The sequence below is a fragment of the Acanthopagrus latus genome, chromosome 19, assembly GCF_904848185.1.
Source record: "Acanthopagrus latus isolate v.2019 chromosome 19, fAcaLat1.1, whole genome shotgun sequence".
NCBI classification, from domain to species: domain Eukaryota; kingdom Metazoa; phylum Chordata; class Actinopteri; order Spariformes; family Sparidae; genus Acanthopagrus; species Acanthopagrus latus.
The window spans coordinates 22,722,454-22,740,756 of NC_051057.1; the positions used below are offsets into that span (position 1 = coordinate 22,722,454).

Genomic DNA, 18,303 nt, shown 5'->3' on the forward strand with positions numbered 1-18,303 from the left:
CCTCCTGGTGCGACGGTCCCGACGTCCTGCACGGTGAGCACGGACAGACGCTCCTCCGTGTCGACCCTGACGACGCCGTACGTCAGACCCTGCATGGACAGGACGCCTCGACCTGGAGGCTGACTGCTGTCCTCCACCGGCCTGAACACAACACACACGTGGAACATTGTTCACCTTCGTATAAAGACTTCTGTGGCTCCAGAGGAAGCTGCATGTCACCGCGGTCACAATCGATACAGAAGAGATATCGCCTTTTTTATCCCACTCATTCTTCTTCCTTTTCAAATTCTGGCGCCTACATTACCCAAAATGCAACTTAGCCACTGAGTGACATCACTGGAGGCAGTTTATTGGATCTGGTTACTGCTCTGTGATTGGTTGATCAGTTAGTGTAGGTGCAGACAGGCTCCTTCTGTGCTGCAGAGGGAAATGATCTGGATTCTCTGTGTGAATTTGTATATTTGTGATTATGTGTTCACAGCGTTTGCATACGTGAGTGAGTCTGAGACTGTTTGCATATTTGTGCTTCTGTGTAGGTAAAGCCAGGTTGTGTGTGTGTGTGTGTACCTCCTGATGGCCACAGTCAGGGCCTCGGGGGAGCTGGCGCAGGGACAGATGACGTCGGCTCGCAGGCCTTTAGTCTGAAAGACGTTGAGGAAGGCGTCGCAGGAGGAGATGGACCCTGACGGACACAAACAGCCACAAACTGTCACAACGGGCTCAACTAACCTCAGACGTCAGCTGAAGACTGAACATTATGTCTCTCTGGAGGACGTCAGAAAACACTGATGGTTGTCAATGTTTCATCCTCAGTAACTTCATTACTGATAACCTTTTGCTTGTTTTTTTTGCTCTGACTGTAGAAATCTGGTCAAAGTGCTCAGATTCTTTACTTCAGCAAAAACAAAACACATCGGTGTCAAAAAAACTTAATCACAAGTAAAAATCCTGCATAATAATACTTAGTAAAAAATACAGCAAAATATGATTAAAAATAACAATACTTGTGCAGAAAAACATCCCCAGTTAGCTGGTTTAGTCCACTGGTTAAAGGCTTTGTACGTGAGATTTTACACATTAATAAAGAAAACCACTTTTGCTACATGCAGATGGGTTGATGGGAGTAATGGCATCCTGACCAGAGACTAAAGACTCACTTCATGTGTGTGTGTTGTGATCGAAGCTTCTCTGGTCTTTGTTTCAGAAGCTAGGTGCACCCATGTGAATGTTACTGGATGAGAATTTTGTGCTACAAGCTGCTAACGAACTCCAACTTGACTGTTTTTTAGTAAGTTGTAACTTGATGGGTTCCTGCTACAAGTCTCCAGGCACTTCAGTTGTTTAGCAGAATGCTGCAACTCTCAGCATGGTGGAAGAGTGGACAATGACTGAATCCACATTTTTGGGTGAACTTCAACTTTAATGGGCAAAAACATTCAAAACTCTCATTATGGAGCGGAAAGTTTTATCTTTCCCTGGTTTCTCTTGGCTGTATTTCAGCCTCGTTTCCACTCCAGCTGAGCTTGAAAACCATTTATCGTACCAAATGTGCATAGTCGGACACATCCTGCTCTATTCCTGTAAAGTGACCCAGTTTCCCGACTTCCCAAGAGACTTTATCCATTTCTCTGACATTCTCTATCTCAGATACACCTCTCTAAACTCCCCTGTTAGTGAAAGAGCTCTGCTGCGAGGCCGAGTGTGACCTTACAGGGGTTTGATCCGTCGGCCACCAGCAGCATGCGCAGTGAGCTCAGGTTGATGTCCTTCTGGTCTTTGTGGGCCACCAGAGCCCAGTGCATGTCTCTGGACTTCACACACGCCACCTTGGCTGAGGGGAGAGACGCACACACACACACACAGACACACACAAGGAGGCAGACACAGAGAAATTAGCATTTAATCTATCTGACAGGCAGGTGAATGGAGAGAGTGGACTGAGCTGAGTGGCAGGTGGAGTGTGAGTCTGACCTTTGTACTGGCAGACTTTCTGGATCCATGACAGAGGGTTGACCTTCATCAGCGAGTAGGGGACGCTGATCACGTGCATCATATTCATCACACTCTGCACAGCGCGCGCACACACACACACACACACACACACACACACAATGACATTGTAAAACTGAATGGTGGAAGCGTTTTATTCATTCTTTTACTTTTAAAAGTCAGGCAACTACAGAGCTCCAGACCAACTTCTACACCGGCTGCACGAGCGTGTCTACATTTCTCATTTAGGTGCAGCAGCTTCATTTCTTAACCCAGGTTGTAAATGTTTATTAATAAAGGTTCATTTGAATTTCAGTACCCTCAGCAAGAAAGTGCTGATGTTTAAAGTGCTTGACAGGCTTAAATAAATCAAATTCAAGATAAATCTTCTTGGGGAAACTTAAAAAAACATGCTTAATGACTAACACAGTATTTGTCAAGATTAAAATAAATCACAAAAGTAAGTGTAACACTCCTGTGATACACTTAACATCTGATCAGCACTGGATCAAACCACACATTTTAAAAAAATTATTCTGAAACCAAACATCTGATGTGTTTCTACTGTGAAAAACTGAGAATTAAAACAGTCATTTTATCTTTTTTGACAATCAAAATATCAATATGTATCAATCAGGTATACTGTATAAAATGGCTGCAACATGTCACTGCAGGGGTGCTGTTCTTCATAAATCTATATCACACCCTGAATTATCCTTTTCAGATTTTGAATTTTGTACGTTTCTGTCATTATTTGTGTCTCTTTTGCAAGTTGTTAATATTATCTAAAGACTCAAATACAGGATTTAATCTGTATTGTTGCTAATGTAGCTACAACACATCATTTGTTTTAGATTTATATTGATCTTGTGATTTTCCTGCCTTCATTGATTTCACCCCTGATGTCAGAGTTGACTGTGAAAAGCAAATGGAGAATGAACGTCTCGACCTCTGAGCTCTAGCAGGCAGGTCTTACCGTCAGGATGCCGTGCCACAAGCCCACATCCTTCTTAAAGTCCAGGACGTTCACTATGGTCTCGGCTGCAGACAGAGAAGGAGAAAGATGGATTAAATGATGACCTGGAGACTGAACCAGGTGTGTGTGAGTGTGTATCTGTGTGTTTACCCTCGGTGTAGCTGCAGGACTGGGTGAGAGCCTGGCAGTGTGTGAGCAGAGCGATCCTGGTCACCGTGACGCCCAGAACGCTGCCGTCCTTACAGGTTTTATACTGAGAGAGAAACAACAGACGGATCATTTCTCTTTTTCATATACACAGAAAAAAGCCCAGCGGTTGGTGCGGCGACCAGAAGAATGTCAGTTTAAATCAACAGACAGTTTGAGGTCAAAGCTTCTGTCCAAGTGTCCACAACAAACTCAACCCTTCATCATGATCGCGTGCTGGTTCCCCTGCTGGCTCACCTCGATGTAAGCAGTGTCGTTGTTTGCATCTTTGATGTGAGGGAACCAGTCTCTGGGAGGTTTGGAAAGGTGCTTCGACTCTGTAACAAACCACAGCAGCTTGGGCCAACCTGCAGCGACCGTGAGACACAGAGACACAGGGAGAAGTTTATATGTGTGAATAACCACAGTGACAATTTTAACAAAGTAATGAAAGTAAAAGAAGGAAGTTTGGTCTCAAATGACAACCTAATGGAACAAACAGACATGATGTTTCTTACAAAAAGAAAGAAGAAACTTATTGTAAAACATTCACTGAATTAACAAGAAGGCACAAATAACTAAAAATCTGTCAAAGACATCAATAAAGTTATATCTTCTTCTATCACTCGGAACAGATGTAAACAGACTCTTTCATTCACACATTTTAATACACATGCACAACACACATTCAGTTAATCTCAGACATCATTCTGGGAGAAACAAACTCTAATCCAGTTCCCAAATCATAAATAACAAAGCACAAGATTATTTTTACACCTGTCGTTTCACAGTCGACATTTCAAAACACACCAACAGATAAATGTGTTGAAACTAGTTGTCCATGTCCACACTCTGTTTCTCTACTCGTATTCTCACTGTGTGCGGTGACGCAGACTCCCCTCCCCCACACACAAACATCAGGCCTTTACAATCCGCTGATGATTGATGATTCTCACTCTCACCTTTGAACTGTGGGATCTCTCCTGTTGCACTCTTGGGCAGACCCTTGTGGCAGGCATCGCTGGTCAGCGCCACGGTAACGCCACAGCTGCCCAATAGGAATCCAATCTGCTGGCTGCCGGCATCCTATTGGACGACACGGGGTGGGGGAGAGCAGACCTCCGTGTTCAGTTGGTCACCAGAAAATATGATTATACCCTTCTTCACGTTCTCACTCTCAATAAATTAATTTAAACATTGGACTAAGTGGAGTCTGTATTCCACTGAGTGCTGCGGTGTTTCATCTACTTCTACAAAGACATCACATGTGCACACACACAGCACAACACAGGTGCTGGTCGCTGCTGCACTGTTTCTGCAGCCAAAACACACGTTTTATGGAAAATCCTGCAGCACAAATGCAGAATGGGGGAAGGGGTCCGTGAGAGGCAGCCAATGAGCGTGTTACCATGCTGACCCAATGCAGAGAGAAGCAGCACATCTCACAGAGAGGCCACAGAAAATAGAGTCCTTTAATTAAAGCATTTTGTTTTTCTGTCACAGGCTCCTGCAGAAAGCTTTCTGTCAAAGTGGGAATGTTCCCGCTGACATGTTGGGTCCCAGGAGGTGCTGGCACCGAGATCAACACTGAAACCTAACTGATGACAGTATGTCTCTGACTGATGGCAGGGCAGCAGGAGGGCTTGTTTCTTTCCTGTCAGACTTGTTAAGTTTCTGACATGTTTTTCTACAGACAGGATCATTTCCACAGATGTGCTTGTTGATGTCAAACAGCTGAGACCGAAGATAAAACATCGTCTCCACAGTGTGCAGAGACACCGAGATGTCCATGTGAGAAGAACTGAAACAACACAGAGAGCAACGACATTCCAAGTTCATTTTCATTTGTTCCTGAATTCTGAAGCACTTTGTTAAATCTGTTTCAATACAACTCAATCCCCTTCTGATGTTTGATAACGATGATGGAGATGTTACTGCGACGATGCTTTACAGGTAAATGTGAGGACACCATAAACATCCACAGCTGCATGCAACGGTCGCGTGTAACAGTTCTTCTGAAGCTGTTGGACAACTCTGATGAAACACAGCTTAGTCAAGTATTGATATGCGGCCGGATGTTTGAGGATGTTTCCATTTCCACGATGACTGAGATTCATAAAACAGAATCAGGTGCATGCACAGTTTGGAGTTTGGAGGTGAAGGACAGACGCGGCCCGATCCGAGAGGATTAACATTACAAAATCAAATCACCTGACGTCCCATCGAGAAACTAATCCTGTGGAATAATGTCAAACTGAAAACTAAAGGAAAAGGATTGGAGAGCAGCGACGATGGCTGCAGAGAAGTTACAGACAGCCGGGTGACGAGGTGTGACTTTTACATGGTGAAAAACTCTGAGGTGGATTCCAGGAGGTACCTTGCGACTCAGGGGGACCTCTATAGGAACGGGAACCACCTCAGCCAGCAGACAGCCGTAGAAGGCCACCATGAAGGCCACAGGGTCGTTGTTAGGAAACACCAACGCCACCTGAGAGAGGAGAGGGAAGACAATCAGTGTTTAAAATGTCAGAAAATTGGTGAAAAAAAGGGCCAGCAGACAATTAGCTTAAGCTAGCTTCAAGACTGGAAACAGGAGGAATCACTCTTTCATGAACAGATTAAGAGCTTGAGAGGTGACTGTAGGTGTCCAGGTGAGCTGTTTCCACCAGTTTCCAGTCTTTATGCTAAGCTAGGCTAAAAGACTTCTGGATGCTAACTGCAGCTTCTGTGATTTGGATATTTCACTTTGCAATATTATATTTTGATTCTTTCACTGCCAAATAAAAACAGCTTGCCTTCAACAACTTAAATACCCACGCAACATATAATTAAACACATAATAATCAGGTTTTATAAACGAAGGTCTAACAATGCTGCTTCAGTGAGACGAGCACAAAGACCAGAAACCAAAGCCTGTGTGAGGCGGTGGAGGAGTGTGACTCACCCGATCACCCGGTCGCACCATGGGCTCCTGCTTGCTGCCCAGTTTGTGGAGGATGTTGTAGGCGAGCTTGATGCTGCGAGACCACAGCTTTCCTGCAGGGAGCAGGACACAGGATACATAAGTGTGTGTGTGTGTGTGTGTGTGTGTGTGTGTGTGTGTGTGTGTGTGTGTGAGAGAGTTCACAGGATATGAGTGTGTGTTCTTGGACTTCTATTTTGAGGCCAGTCGATAAAAGTGAAAAAAAAAACTCCCTCAAGTGACGACATCATAGAGTTTTCAGCAGATCTCTAGAGAATCAGTTTTGTTTCATGGTGGATTATTCTTTCACTTTAAGTGATGTCTAATGCATGATGTTAAAAAAAGAAAGAAACTCCCTGCTGACAGTGCAGCACACCTGTCTACCATCTTCAGGTTATCGGTAAAAACACAGATGCAGACCATGATTTCTAAGACTTACAGCCAACTTTTAAAAGTTCTTCATCTTGTCCTGTGGTTGTGTCTCGCTTGAACAACTGGCTACAGTGCTACACCTGCAACTACCAGAGGTGCTGCTCCATCGATCCGAAAGCTTTCAGAAAATGTGCAGAAATACAAAGTGCAGACAGAAGGTTCCGTCTGTATCTGTACATTGTGAGCATACATGAGACTTTAAGATAAAAATGTGTTTATTCCCCAAACTTAATTTTAATTGTGTGACCTAATAACACAGAGAAAATGTATAAAGTGTGTTGTTTCAACACATTTAAACAGGATCTGTCCCAGAAGGTTCATTTTGTATCCTAACAGTAGAATAAACTTTAATCATGTAATTGTCAACACTGTAAATGACTGACTGAGCTGGAGGAGCGTCTGGTTACCGTATGTGAGGACGTAGAGGGGCTTCCCTGCCGTGTCCAGACTGGTGAGGCAGGGGGCTTTGGGGGAGATGGTTCCCCAGCGTTGGAGCGCAGCCTCCAGTGACGGCGGCCAGTTGGTGACCACCCCCAGCGCCTCGCCCCGCACTGGCATCATCTCCGCCCCCTCGGGCCGGGGCTGGTTCGGGTCCGGCTGCTGGACTGGAGACGAGAGGACGGATAATGTCATGACTGCACAGCTCACAAACCTTTACTACTCACAGTTTGTTTGCTGTTAGTGAAAACACCACATGGAAAGATTTAGCCGAGGCCAGTGGCAGTGAGACAGCTGTAAAGAAGCTGTAATCACACTCAGACACACCGATAATTAACAAGGTGAACACAGATGCGGTGTGGGAATGTGTAAAATGTGTGACTGGACAAGTGATTTAGTTTTAGACGGCTGAGAGGAAGAATTCAACCTAAAGCCACTGTCATAAAATGTGGATCCAGAGAGAATTAACCACCACATGAACCCAGTTATTTACAACAAAGGTTCAGAAAACCGACAAAAAATAACTCAATAATCAAAAAACAAGGTATGTAAAGAAAAAGATTTCTGACTGAACTGAGGAGACGAAGATAGAAACAGCAGTCAGATGGTGAAAGCAAACAGCAGAGCAGCCTCAGATCCTGAAATATACGTCCATACATAGTTGGTGAAGAACTTTGTGTTCTATACGAGACGGGCTGATCATCATCTGGTTCCTGTTATCTACTCCATACGTCTCTTCAGATGGAAATCATTCTGTACTCTGACACAAGGGCGTGACAGACTTCTCTTAGTGGATCATTTTTTTGCAGTCAGAACTTATGAAAGACTCCCAAGTTTCCACAGCCTAGAAGCCCTTTTTCTTTCAAAATGACCCAAAAGTTTTAACCTTGAGCAAACTTATTGTGGATTTCTCTGTTTTGAACTTTGTTGGAAACATGAAAGTACACAACTAAGCAAAATAAATTAAAAAAAAGGACGAGTCGTTTAAGACATTTAATGGCGAATTTGATAAAAACGTAGCAGAGTGAGCCGGTTCGGACCGGCTGCAGTGCTTCTGCCCATTCCTCACTCTCTGCTTCATCTATCCAATACATCCTTTCTGTTTTGCACTCTATCTAAGCTGTCCAGCTCCACCTCTGCTCTGCTTCGCTGCTCTGAAAGTATCACTCCGACCTTCACTGATGCTGATGCTTGGCTTTATTAAGCCCCACCAACCACCTCAGCATCCAGCCGCAGGCTCTGACTCCAGTCCCGGGAGGACTGCTATCATCACTCCTCAATCGTTCTCTCCATGCACAAATGAGCACTGCAGGGAGTGATGAGCTGGTGAGCTGAGAGGGCCAACATGCAGTGACTGTGCTACAGCGCTGTAATAACATGTAAATAAACGTTTCTATGTGAGTCGACTGACTGAACTCTATTATTTAACTGCACGTTTCTAAACTAAGTCTGTTGTGATTTTCTGTTCACTCTCTTTGTGTTAAGCTGCTGTACAGCAATGTTTGTTGTGGGGGTTTGTTGAAGTGCTCAGATGCTTTACTAAAGTAAAAGTACTAGTACTGCAGTCCTGAATTACTTACTTACAGATCCAGTCAGTTACTTTAGCAGCAGCACTAGAGCTGCAACGATCGATGGATTAGTTGTCAAATATGAAATAAATTGTCAGCTATTTTGATAATTGATTAATCGTTTTGCATATATTTTTTTTTTTTAGAAAAAAAGGATTTAATTCTCTGATTCCAGTCCCTTAAATATGATTTTTTTCTGGATTCTTTCCTCCTCTACGACAGTAAACTGAGCATCTTTGGGTTGTGGGCAAAACAAGATGTTTGAGGACGTCATTTTAGGGCCTCACCAAGCACAATCTGTTCCAGAAAAGGGAAGGGTTGAATAACATCTCTGGAAAACAGAGGCATTGTTTTCCCTGGTCAGTTTCTCTACGTAACAGTGGAACAACTGTGGAAACTCTACACTGCAAAACAGAGAAGATCCCCACTGATGAAGGAGGCAGAGAAGGTGAAGAGGGAGAGTGATAGAAACTGAGGTAAAATCAGAGTGAACGCACCGACATTCCCTCGATAGAGAGCGCAAAAATCCTATTTTTGAATTAATCACTTGTTTGTTTTTTAACTAAAGCTGTCAGTTAACCATATGGGAAAGATAAATTATATATCCTTTTAAATGTAATGGAGCAGAAGTGACATGAAACAACTCCAGGAAGGTGCTTCTACTTGTAAATGTATTTAGTTACATTCCACCACTGCCACAAACTTCCCTCCTTTACTTCTGAGCTTTTGCACTCATGCAGTGAAACACCTGCAAAGAGTTGTGTCCCCTCTCACAAAAGCTTGTTTTACATCTTGATGGAATGAGGTGAACTGAAGCTGAACACCTGAGCACACAATTAATCATTTTATGAAAGGAAATCCTCCATGACTCCCAAGTATGAAGACAGATTGGATGACACACTGTAACTTAAATCATGCGTCGTGCAGAATCAAAGGCGGTTTCTAACCCTCCAGAAGTTCGTCAAAGTCATCGACAAAGAACTCTCGTAGTGGAGGTCTGCGAGGCTGCTTCAGCGTGTTCACGAGCTGCTGGATTTTAGCTGACACGCGACTGCTGACTGGAACACCTGTGAAAACCCCAGACACACAAACACACACACGCACACACACACACCGAGTGAGGAGGATGACTTGGGCTAATTCTGCACAGTGGAAAAGAAAAGCTGTGGTTTGTTTGCACGACAGGCCTCATCATCTGAGCAGTAACAAAACCGCAAGTGTTACGGTAAGTTTTGTGAGATAGCAGTTCAAATGTCTCGAAGGCTTCACGGAGAGGAACTGAAAATAGTCCTTCCAGCTGGAATGGACCAGACTGTGTTTGTTCGGAGCAGCTCTCAGTTTTCTAACTGTGACTGCGTGATTGTGAAGCATGCTGAAAAAGAACAGCATCGCTTCAAAAACAATGTGTGTTTAAAAAAAAAAAAAAAAAAAGTCCAATCTGTTCATCCAAGGGAGTGACATGAACGGAGATGGTGTAATTGGTCAGTTCTCTAAGGCGGTGGTCCAATTTGAGGAGGTTCTATTTTTGTCAGCATCTTTACTCAGAGGCTCCAGTCAGGAGCAGGCTAAAGGTGTGATGGTGTTTGACACAGCGCAGGAAATGACTCTTACCATCGCCCGTCTCCATGCGCTCCGCATTGCCGTACTTCTGCGTGTTCCTGGCGATGGTTCCCATGTTGGCCATGTGGTGACGCTCGGTGTGGGAGTGGGACGAGTCCGATGAGTAGCCCGTCACATCCGGGGGGGCAGAGTGGTTCTCTGAAGCAGACGGATGGATTGAGAGCAGTGAGAGAGGTAGACGGAAACTCAGCAAACAGCCAGTGTTGACTCATTGTTCATATTTATCACTGTGGTCTTTGTCAAGTGATTCGTTTAATTGCTCTTCTGGACAATTAAAAAACAATACGATGGTCCTTTTCTTTGTGAATGTGGGTCACATCCCTGGCAAACACAGAAGTGAATGAGGTCTGGCGTGGCGGGAGTTCTATTCAGTACAATACCTGTTCCAAAACAATACTTCCTTTGTTTACTCATGATCAAATTAAAGCACATTTTATGATTCAAGTGTACAATTTCTGCACAAAATCTGCTTTTAATCGGATGATTTTGGAGACACAAATATCCGGAAATAAACAAAGCAAATTATTTTTTTATAAGAAGCTTGTAAATGTCCTAAAATCAAACGCTAAGAGAGTGTGGAGCACATTTAGAGGGTTTTAACAGATGCACTAGCTGAAGTTGGATCATTCACCAGATCTCTGTGTAATGTTTTTGATCTGTGATCAGAATGATGCTAATAAATCACATTTATTGGGAGCTGAGTGTTGAGAGCTTTTGTCTGTTTTCCTGGAAATGTCTGACACTCAATCCAACAGTTAGAGGTCGTATCTATTTACTGAAGCTGATATTTAAGGTGCCATTCAGAAGAAATTGGCAGAATTTGAAGGTTGCTCCAAAACTATAGGGGATAGCATAACTGCTAACTGCTGCTAACTATACTCTCTGCTGTAGCGACAACCAGCTGTTGGCAAGTAGATCAGTTAGCCGTGGAGCTAAGTGGCTCTGTTAACTGATCTGAGTCTACCTGGACCAAAACCTCAGATCACAGAGGAGACATCGAAGTCAACTGGAAGCCAAACTGGGACTGAACACAGGAGGTCGGTTTGAAGACAGGGGATTACAGTAAGGAGGCGATTTACAGCGGCTCTGACCGGGACTATGACTCCAGGGATGAGAGGAACTCGGCAGGGGACAGAAAAGAGAGAGTCGGACATCAGCAGCGGCTGAAAGCTGCTTGTAGAGCCAGAATACTTTCACATCTTACTCTGTGAACTGAGGATTTCTTTGGACCAAACCAGAGGTGATTGTGGAGACAAACCAACACTGATCTGGTGAGTTTTATTTAGTTTATGTTGAGTTTGAATGAAGTGTGTTTTAGGATGAGTTAACAAGGCTGTAAAGCTCCAGACTGCTTTTTTCTTGACATTTTGTTTGAGCTTCTTTTGACTGAAACTATAGGAGCAATCAGACTATCACAAAGTGGTATTACTAGACAGGACAGGCCAGTGTTAGCTGGTTAACATGCTAACTTCAGTAGACATCTCTGACATAATGTCAGCACTGTTGTTTCGTCACATCCTTTGAAAATTCTGTCCGTATCTTACAAACCGCTCCTTCAAATGTGATGAAAACACTCCGGTAAGTATGTGTTGGACCTACCGTCTGACTCCAGCGGTGGTGGCCACAACATGTCAGATCCAAACTCGCAGGAACGTCGCAGAGATCCTCCGTTCTCTGCAACACTCAGAGCTCCCTTCCTCTTCAGAGACAGGTGGCCGATTCCTGCATGCGGACATACAGCACAGGTGTATTATACGAAGGTTTGCACACTGGTAGACGGGGTGAATAGATGCCTCTAAATCCAACACACTGGACCTTTAAACTATGTTCATTAAACACAAAGGTCACAAAGTTTAGACTGACAGATCCATATTTAACAATGTAAAATGTTTGCTTTTATTCTCTGAATACACCAACACTCTCCCCCAGCAGGACCCAGTAAAGTCTCACCGTGGTGGGACTGCGACAGGTGGCTCTGCTGGTGGTGCGACTGGCCCAGGTGCGTGTGCGCCAGGTGTGTGTGCGCCAGGTGCGAGATGTGCGTGTGCGCCAGCGAGTCAGCCAGCCGCCCAGCGTTGCCGCTGCCTCCGCTCTGGGTGGACGAGGAGGAGGAGGAGGTGGAGCCCAGGTGGGCGGGGCCTAGCTGGGAAGGGCGGCTCATCCAGTGCTCCATGCCCGACATGTCGTCACCTGGCCCCGCCTCCTCCTCTGAGCCCGACGACGAGTCTGAGCACAGGGGGGACAGGCCTAGTGAGAGTCAGTAACCACCGTTATTGGTCAACAGAAAATAGACAACATTAACACAACATAAGCACAGTGAGTCTTACTCTTCACCTGTGAAACCAGAGGTTCTCAAATGCTGTAGTAACAACTCAAAAACAGAGCTGTAGTAAAAGTTACTCGGTTAATGTGAATAATGGTTTTGGCACTTTGTCATCAGCAACATAGAATAAAAAAGTGTACTGTGTTTTTAAAGAGTCTTAGTAAAGAAAGGATGAACAAAATACCCACTCCAGATGGGGTTTGGTTTTATGCAGGGTTTGAGATTTCAAATTAGGAACTGTTTTTTTTGTGATCTCAGGGCTGGACGAGCTGTATGGAGCAATTTCATGTTTCTCTGGTTGTCTTTTTCCATTTTAAAACAAGTCTCCAGCTACTTCAGTTGTTTAGGAGATTGCTGCAACTCTGTTTTGCTGTGAAGCTCCAGACGTGTTTTGTTCGGATCGGGGAAGAGGAGATGATGACTGAGTTTTAATTTGGGGGTGACTGTTCTTTTAATACAAAGGATTAAGGATGGATAGCACCACATATGGGTGTCATATTTAGCTGTCCGCATACTTTGGCCACGTGGTGTCAGTAAGTGTAGAGCATGTCGGGGTCATAAAGGACAATAATCCCAACAGAGATTTGAGATGTTATCCAATCAGCCAACATGACTCTAGCTTCGACATCTGAGCCTTTTAATGATGAACAGATCCGAGCCGGGGTTTTTAAAGTTTTCTCTGTTCAGTAAAACAATGGTTCAAAGTCAGGCAGCAGACCATGATTCAACACTTTTCACCACTCAAGAGTCATGACGTCTCAGTGGCAGAGCAGACTGTCGACTCTCAGGCTCAAAGACCCGAAATGTCAATAATTAGTCAGCGCATGTCGAGCGGCCGCAAGAACCAATTTAGTTAAACTGGCTTCAGGCTGCTCTTCAGAAAACAACCACTGAGACTGAATTCAATTCTTTGAATTAGAGTGTATCATCTGAACACAGAGGGGCAGGCACAGGGAGGACCACTAAACACACATGTGAACAGAAATCTTTTTTGCGTTGTCAGAATGGTGTAAAATCATGTGTTTGTGAGGTACGCGGCGCTTTGGAGAGACGTCACATCCACTTAAGAATATTCTCAAAGGTTAAAAAGCAAATCACCAGTGAACAAAGTTATTACATTTCCTTCATTGAAATTCAATCAGCACCCAAATTATGTTTTCAACTCTGATTATGTTCAATCTAATGAGCTCATATTTGAGGTAAAGGTCAACTTCCCCATCCCATTCCAGCCAACTTCCTGTGGTTGCACAGAGCACAGAAACATTTTAAAAAGGAGCTAATAATAATAATAATTGGTGTTTTTCCTATTTTTCAGGCCAGGCTACATTTACAGTAGATGACTGACTCCAACATTACAGCTGTCTGAGGTTTGTTGTTACTGTAAGTCTGTCGTACCTCTGGAAATGTGCCTGTTTGCAGTTTTTTGGTGAAATGAGTGTGTTTCTCTGTCAGAATAAAAAAGCGCCTGAGCAGCAGAGACGCAGCATTACAAGATAATCCCGTCTGGGCACTGGGCAGCTTCACTCGGGTCACATTTTAGGCTTAATACTGTACAACCCAGCTCAGCTCAGATAACCAATGTGTGTGTGTGTATGTGTGTGTGTGTGTGTGTGTGTGTGTGTCTTTCATATTTTGTACACTTCATACAAAGATATTTCAAAGATCACAAAATTCAAATTCAAAAGACAATGAGTGATTGAATCTCTTGGTTTCCTTGAAGTGCACTGTCCATAATATTTTTCTCCAAACATGAATCTTGAACCAGGGTTACACATTAAAGGGTAACTCTATCAAATTAACACAAGTGTGTTTACAGGTCTTCAGGTGTACTACTGCGTATGTGAAAAACGAGTTATGAGGCCTACTTTCTTTAACGTACAAAGTTGAAGATAAATTAACTTTTCAAAACAACAAGAGCCTCAAAACATTAATGTCCAGACATTAAAAGCAGACTAACTGATTAAAGAACATGGTTATATGTTTGCAGGTGTGTGTTTTGGTGTGCGTCTCGTCACCTGGTGGCGTGTACGCATCCATGGAGGTCTGCACCACCAGTGAACGCCTCTTGGAAGGCATCGGCACGGCCACCTTCCTCTCCACATGTCGCGCCAACACGGCCTGCACCGCCTCGGTGTGGACGTCTGACCGAGAGAGAGATTCATTCACACAAAGGCAGGAGAGGAAATGTACCTGACTGAGAGCTGCAATGATTGGTCAACTGAAGGAAAATAAGCTACCAACTATTCTGAGGGCTCTGTACTGTGTTGAAAAGATAAATACTGAAGCTAGCCTGCTAATCCGCTACTTGTCTCCCTAGATGGCAGCTACAGTTAGCAGCATTTAGCAACATGCTGCTCCTAATTGTTCTGAATTTGACAGGTGGTTAACTCTCACGTCTTGCACCTTTAATATTCATAATTCATCAACAGAAACACTCACATACTCGGGCTGTGAAAACACTTCTGTGACTCAGACAGAGACAATAACCCTGATGTGTAATAGCAGTTTTTTACAAACTGAGTAAATTAGGTTTGAAAAAGTCATAATAAATAGACTGAATTCTTTGCATTATGGATCCATGTGATGCTTATTCACTTGAGAACTCCTTAAAATGACGAACAAATCTTGTCAGCTACAGTAATTAAACAACAGAATAACTAGTATAATTAACAGCTTCACATAATTGACAAATGAGGATTCTTTCAGCAGTGATGCAGCTGCCTCTGGCTGCTGTGCAGGTGTAGCTGCAGGTGTAGCTGCAGGTGTAGCTGCAGGTGTAGCTGCAGGTGCAGCTGCAGGTGAAGCTGTAGGTGTAGCTGCAGGTGCAGCTGCAGGTGTAGCTTCTGTACCTGATCGGTAACGTTCGTCTCTGGTGCCGGAGGTCCGCCGCCGGTGGAAACGGGCAGCGGAAGGAGGGCCGAGTGGGGCCCGGTGAGACATTGGCCCTTCCATACCTATAGAGACAAGCAGACAAGCAGGCGGACGGACACACACATATATCCACAGACACACACACACACACACAAACACACATATGCACACACGTTTCACAAAAGCAATAAATACAGCGCCAAAAAAAGGAAAAACAAACATGGAGATGATTTGACTCGGCAGAAAAATCATATTTTTCTGACTTCATAAAACAAAATAATTGAAAAAAAACCAAACAAACAAAAGCAAAAAATAAAATCATAAAAATGTGGCAGTTGTGTTGTTGCTCTCGGACAGAAGATCCCTCCGTATCTTGTGACCCATAAAACTACATCCCTGTGGTAAATGATATAGAGGAGCCCAGGTTGTGTGACGGATGTTTGTGTGTTAGTCGCACTGAGGCCTATGGGGGCTTGTGTGAGTGTGTGTGAGTGTGTGTGTATGTGAGAGTGTGTGTGTGTGTGTGTGGAGGCAGCGAGCGGCTGTTCAGATTCAGATACAGAGGAGCAGGCCCAAGCTGAGCTCTGGGGAGTCTTAACCTACATTCACTAATGGCGGCGGCTGAAGACTGAATCGATGGAGTAGAGTATCATCGCAACTGTATTTGTCATGAAACCAGATCGATACGTAGTGGTGGTGAGGGAACAGTTTAGCTGAGGGTGGAGGAGAGGGGCGGGGCTGTGTGTGAGGAGGTCAGAGGTTGCTAAATTACCTCCAGCATGTGGAACATATGCCCTGATCAGCTTGTGCCTCTTCTTCTCATAACCCTTCTGAGTGATGTCCCCTGCAAACAAATAAGAGATAGATAGAGAGTGAGAGAGCCAGTGACGGCGGTGTGGGCTGCTTTTATTAATTTAGTCATTCAATAATTTAGAGGAATATCTTTTCTTGTTGCTTAAAGCTCAGTGCTGGTGTAAGCACGTCGCACGTCGAATCAGGTGTCACCCAACCTCTTCTGTCTCTCCCAGTCTTTTAATGTCTCTGTCTAGACTGTTAAAAGATAAGAAATGTAAAGCACAACTGAAACAACATAAAAAAATGGTGTGATGAATAATGATAGAAATGAGTATAGAAAGATAAAAGAATCGTGTGGGACTTTGCACAAATCTTCAGTCCAACAGTCACCGTCCACCAGCAGACCTTCTCGTGTGTAGAGCCTCTCCAGGTCGTATGATCGGTTATTTTGCGCTTCAACTCGTTTGAGACTCAACAGAAACCATGAACAACACGAGCTGAAACAAGCGCTCCAGTCCACAACGTGTCTAAGCTTCGTCTGATTTCTTATTTCAGGACACCAGAGACCTTAATCCAGAGATGGCGGCTGTATGACACATGTCCCGCCACTTCCCACCAGAACCAATCGATCAGTCGTATTGTTGCACTGACACGAGCGCACAGTTGAGATTCACAACAATTCCAACTGATTGGGTGCAACTGCAGAAAGACTCCTTGTAGGCGGATGAAGAGGACGATGTCACGTTAAGGCTGCATGCAGACCAAACCTGAACCTTAACCGGTGATTGTCAGTGGTAGTAATCATGATAGTGACACTGCTCAGAATGTGTTGATCTGATCTGCGGCCATGACTCACAAGTGCACAGTAGGTAAAGTGAGTCCTGCAGCGATCTTCAGCATCGTGATTGGTCACCGTATCGTGACGTCGGACGTGTGTTTTTCAACTTTTTTGCTGCAGCCAGTCACGTTTGTTTCTGCTGCTATATGACTCATTTCAGAAGTAAACTACTGATTCATTTTTAACAATCCTGATGGCCAGTTTGGTGTCAAGTAATCTTTGTTCAACAGTTTATGTTTCGTGGTACTGCGGTTACCATTGTTGCTAATGCTAATTCCTCTGTGCAATCCAAACAAACCTTTCTTCCTCTGATCCCAGACGACCTTTCCAGGAAAAGACCAACCAGATACCAGAAGTCCACAATCATAAAAATACGCAATATTTTCCTTTGTGTCTCTTCATAAACTGCTTGATAAAGAGGTGGAGTTACAGCCTCAGCACGTGGTTCATATAAAGATTTGTAAGACTAATAAAGTGACAACACCAGAGCTCAGTGGACAGACAGACAGGGGTCACTGTGGAGGGACGGCCATGGAAAAGCCCATTACAATCCCTTGGGGCAGTTTTCGCTGCCTAGGCAACCACTGACACCCCCACCCCCCCACCCCACCCCACCCCCCCACCCCACCCCACCCCACCCCCACAACCAGCACCAGCACCTGTCAATCACAGCACCCCAGGGCCCTCGCAGCAGGGCTAATGTGAGCTAATACCTCCTTGTTTGTCCCCATTAAACTGCTGTTAAACTCTAATTATTGATTCTTATTTGATTGCTAAAGCGATGTTTAACTAGCCAACATCAGGGAGCCAAATCAAATACAGTGATAGAAGACATTCAGACAGGACGAGAGCTACTGCTGGGCCTCTTACACCTAACATACTAACAATCATTCTCAAACGAGTGGAACTAATCTCACAGACAGAAAACCATGGAAGGCGTGGTCTCATCTGTAAGTGGAAAGTCTGCAGATTAACTCCATACCTGATGTGTTACACCCCACTTCAGTCGGACATGATTCGAGCTGAGATGAACTGTCTGGTGGCAGTAAGAAGGGTAATCAAGAGACACATAACTGAGTCCCACAGGTTCTGACCCATCAGTAAATCCTGAACATTTACATTAACTTGGAAGTTAAATACGTCACTTTTTGGACAAGGAGTTACAGCCCACAGGAAACATCAAGATGGAAATGATGGCAGCAAGCGCAATGTTATTTTATCTTGAGTCACCAGTTGTAACTGTTGCTGCTAGTGTTCTGCTTTATTTCCAGCTGTTGTTTCATCTGAGATAAGTGAAATTATCAC

At 44.2% G+C, this 18,303-nt stretch overlaps 1 protein-coding gene across 3 annotated transcripts in view; it reads right to left on the reverse strand.

Moving 5' to 3' along the window:
• The window catches only part of LOC119008620 (disco-interacting protein 2 homolog C-like), a 49,501-nt gene that overhangs the window by 18,856 nt on the left and 12,342 nt on the right, over nucleotides 1-18,303 (reverse strand). Inside the window, exons 2-19 of one of the 3 annotated variants that reach the window (XM_037079141.1) lie at nucleotides 16,138-16,209; nucleotides 15,344-15,448; nucleotides 14,510-14,635; nucleotides 12,122-12,418; nucleotides 11,771-11,893; nucleotides 10,163-10,309; nucleotides 9,499-9,618; nucleotides 6,953-7,150; nucleotides 6,096-6,187; nucleotides 5,529-5,639; nucleotides 4,114-4,237; nucleotides 3,410-3,519; nucleotides 3,116-3,218; nucleotides 2,966-3,030; nucleotides 1,972-2,065; nucleotides 1,712-1,831; nucleotides 568-682; nucleotides 2-141 (exon numbers count right to left, since the gene is read on the reverse strand). In XM_037079141.1, the coding sequence (XP_036935036.1) occupies nucleotides 2-141; nucleotides 568-682; nucleotides 1,712-1,831; nucleotides 1,972-2,065; nucleotides 2,966-3,030; nucleotides 3,116-3,218; nucleotides 3,410-3,519; nucleotides 4,114-4,237; nucleotides 5,529-5,639; nucleotides 6,096-6,187; nucleotides 6,953-7,150; nucleotides 9,499-9,618; nucleotides 10,163-10,309; nucleotides 11,771-11,893; nucleotides 12,122-12,418; nucleotides 14,510-14,635; nucleotides 15,344-15,448; nucleotides 16,138-16,209 (2,262 nt within the window). The remainder of the gene's footprint in view (nucleotide 1; nucleotides 142-567; nucleotides 683-1,711; nucleotides 1,832-1,971; nucleotides 2,066-2,965; nucleotides 3,031-3,115; nucleotides 3,219-3,409; nucleotides 3,520-4,113; nucleotides 4,238-5,528; nucleotides 5,640-6,095; nucleotides 6,188-6,952; nucleotides 7,151-9,498; nucleotides 9,619-10,162; nucleotides 10,310-11,770; nucleotides 11,894-12,121; nucleotides 12,419-14,509; nucleotides 14,636-15,343; nucleotides 15,449-16,137; nucleotides 16,210-18,303) is intronic. The other 2 variants (XM_037079142.1, XM_037079143.1) reach the window with 2 other exon arrangements.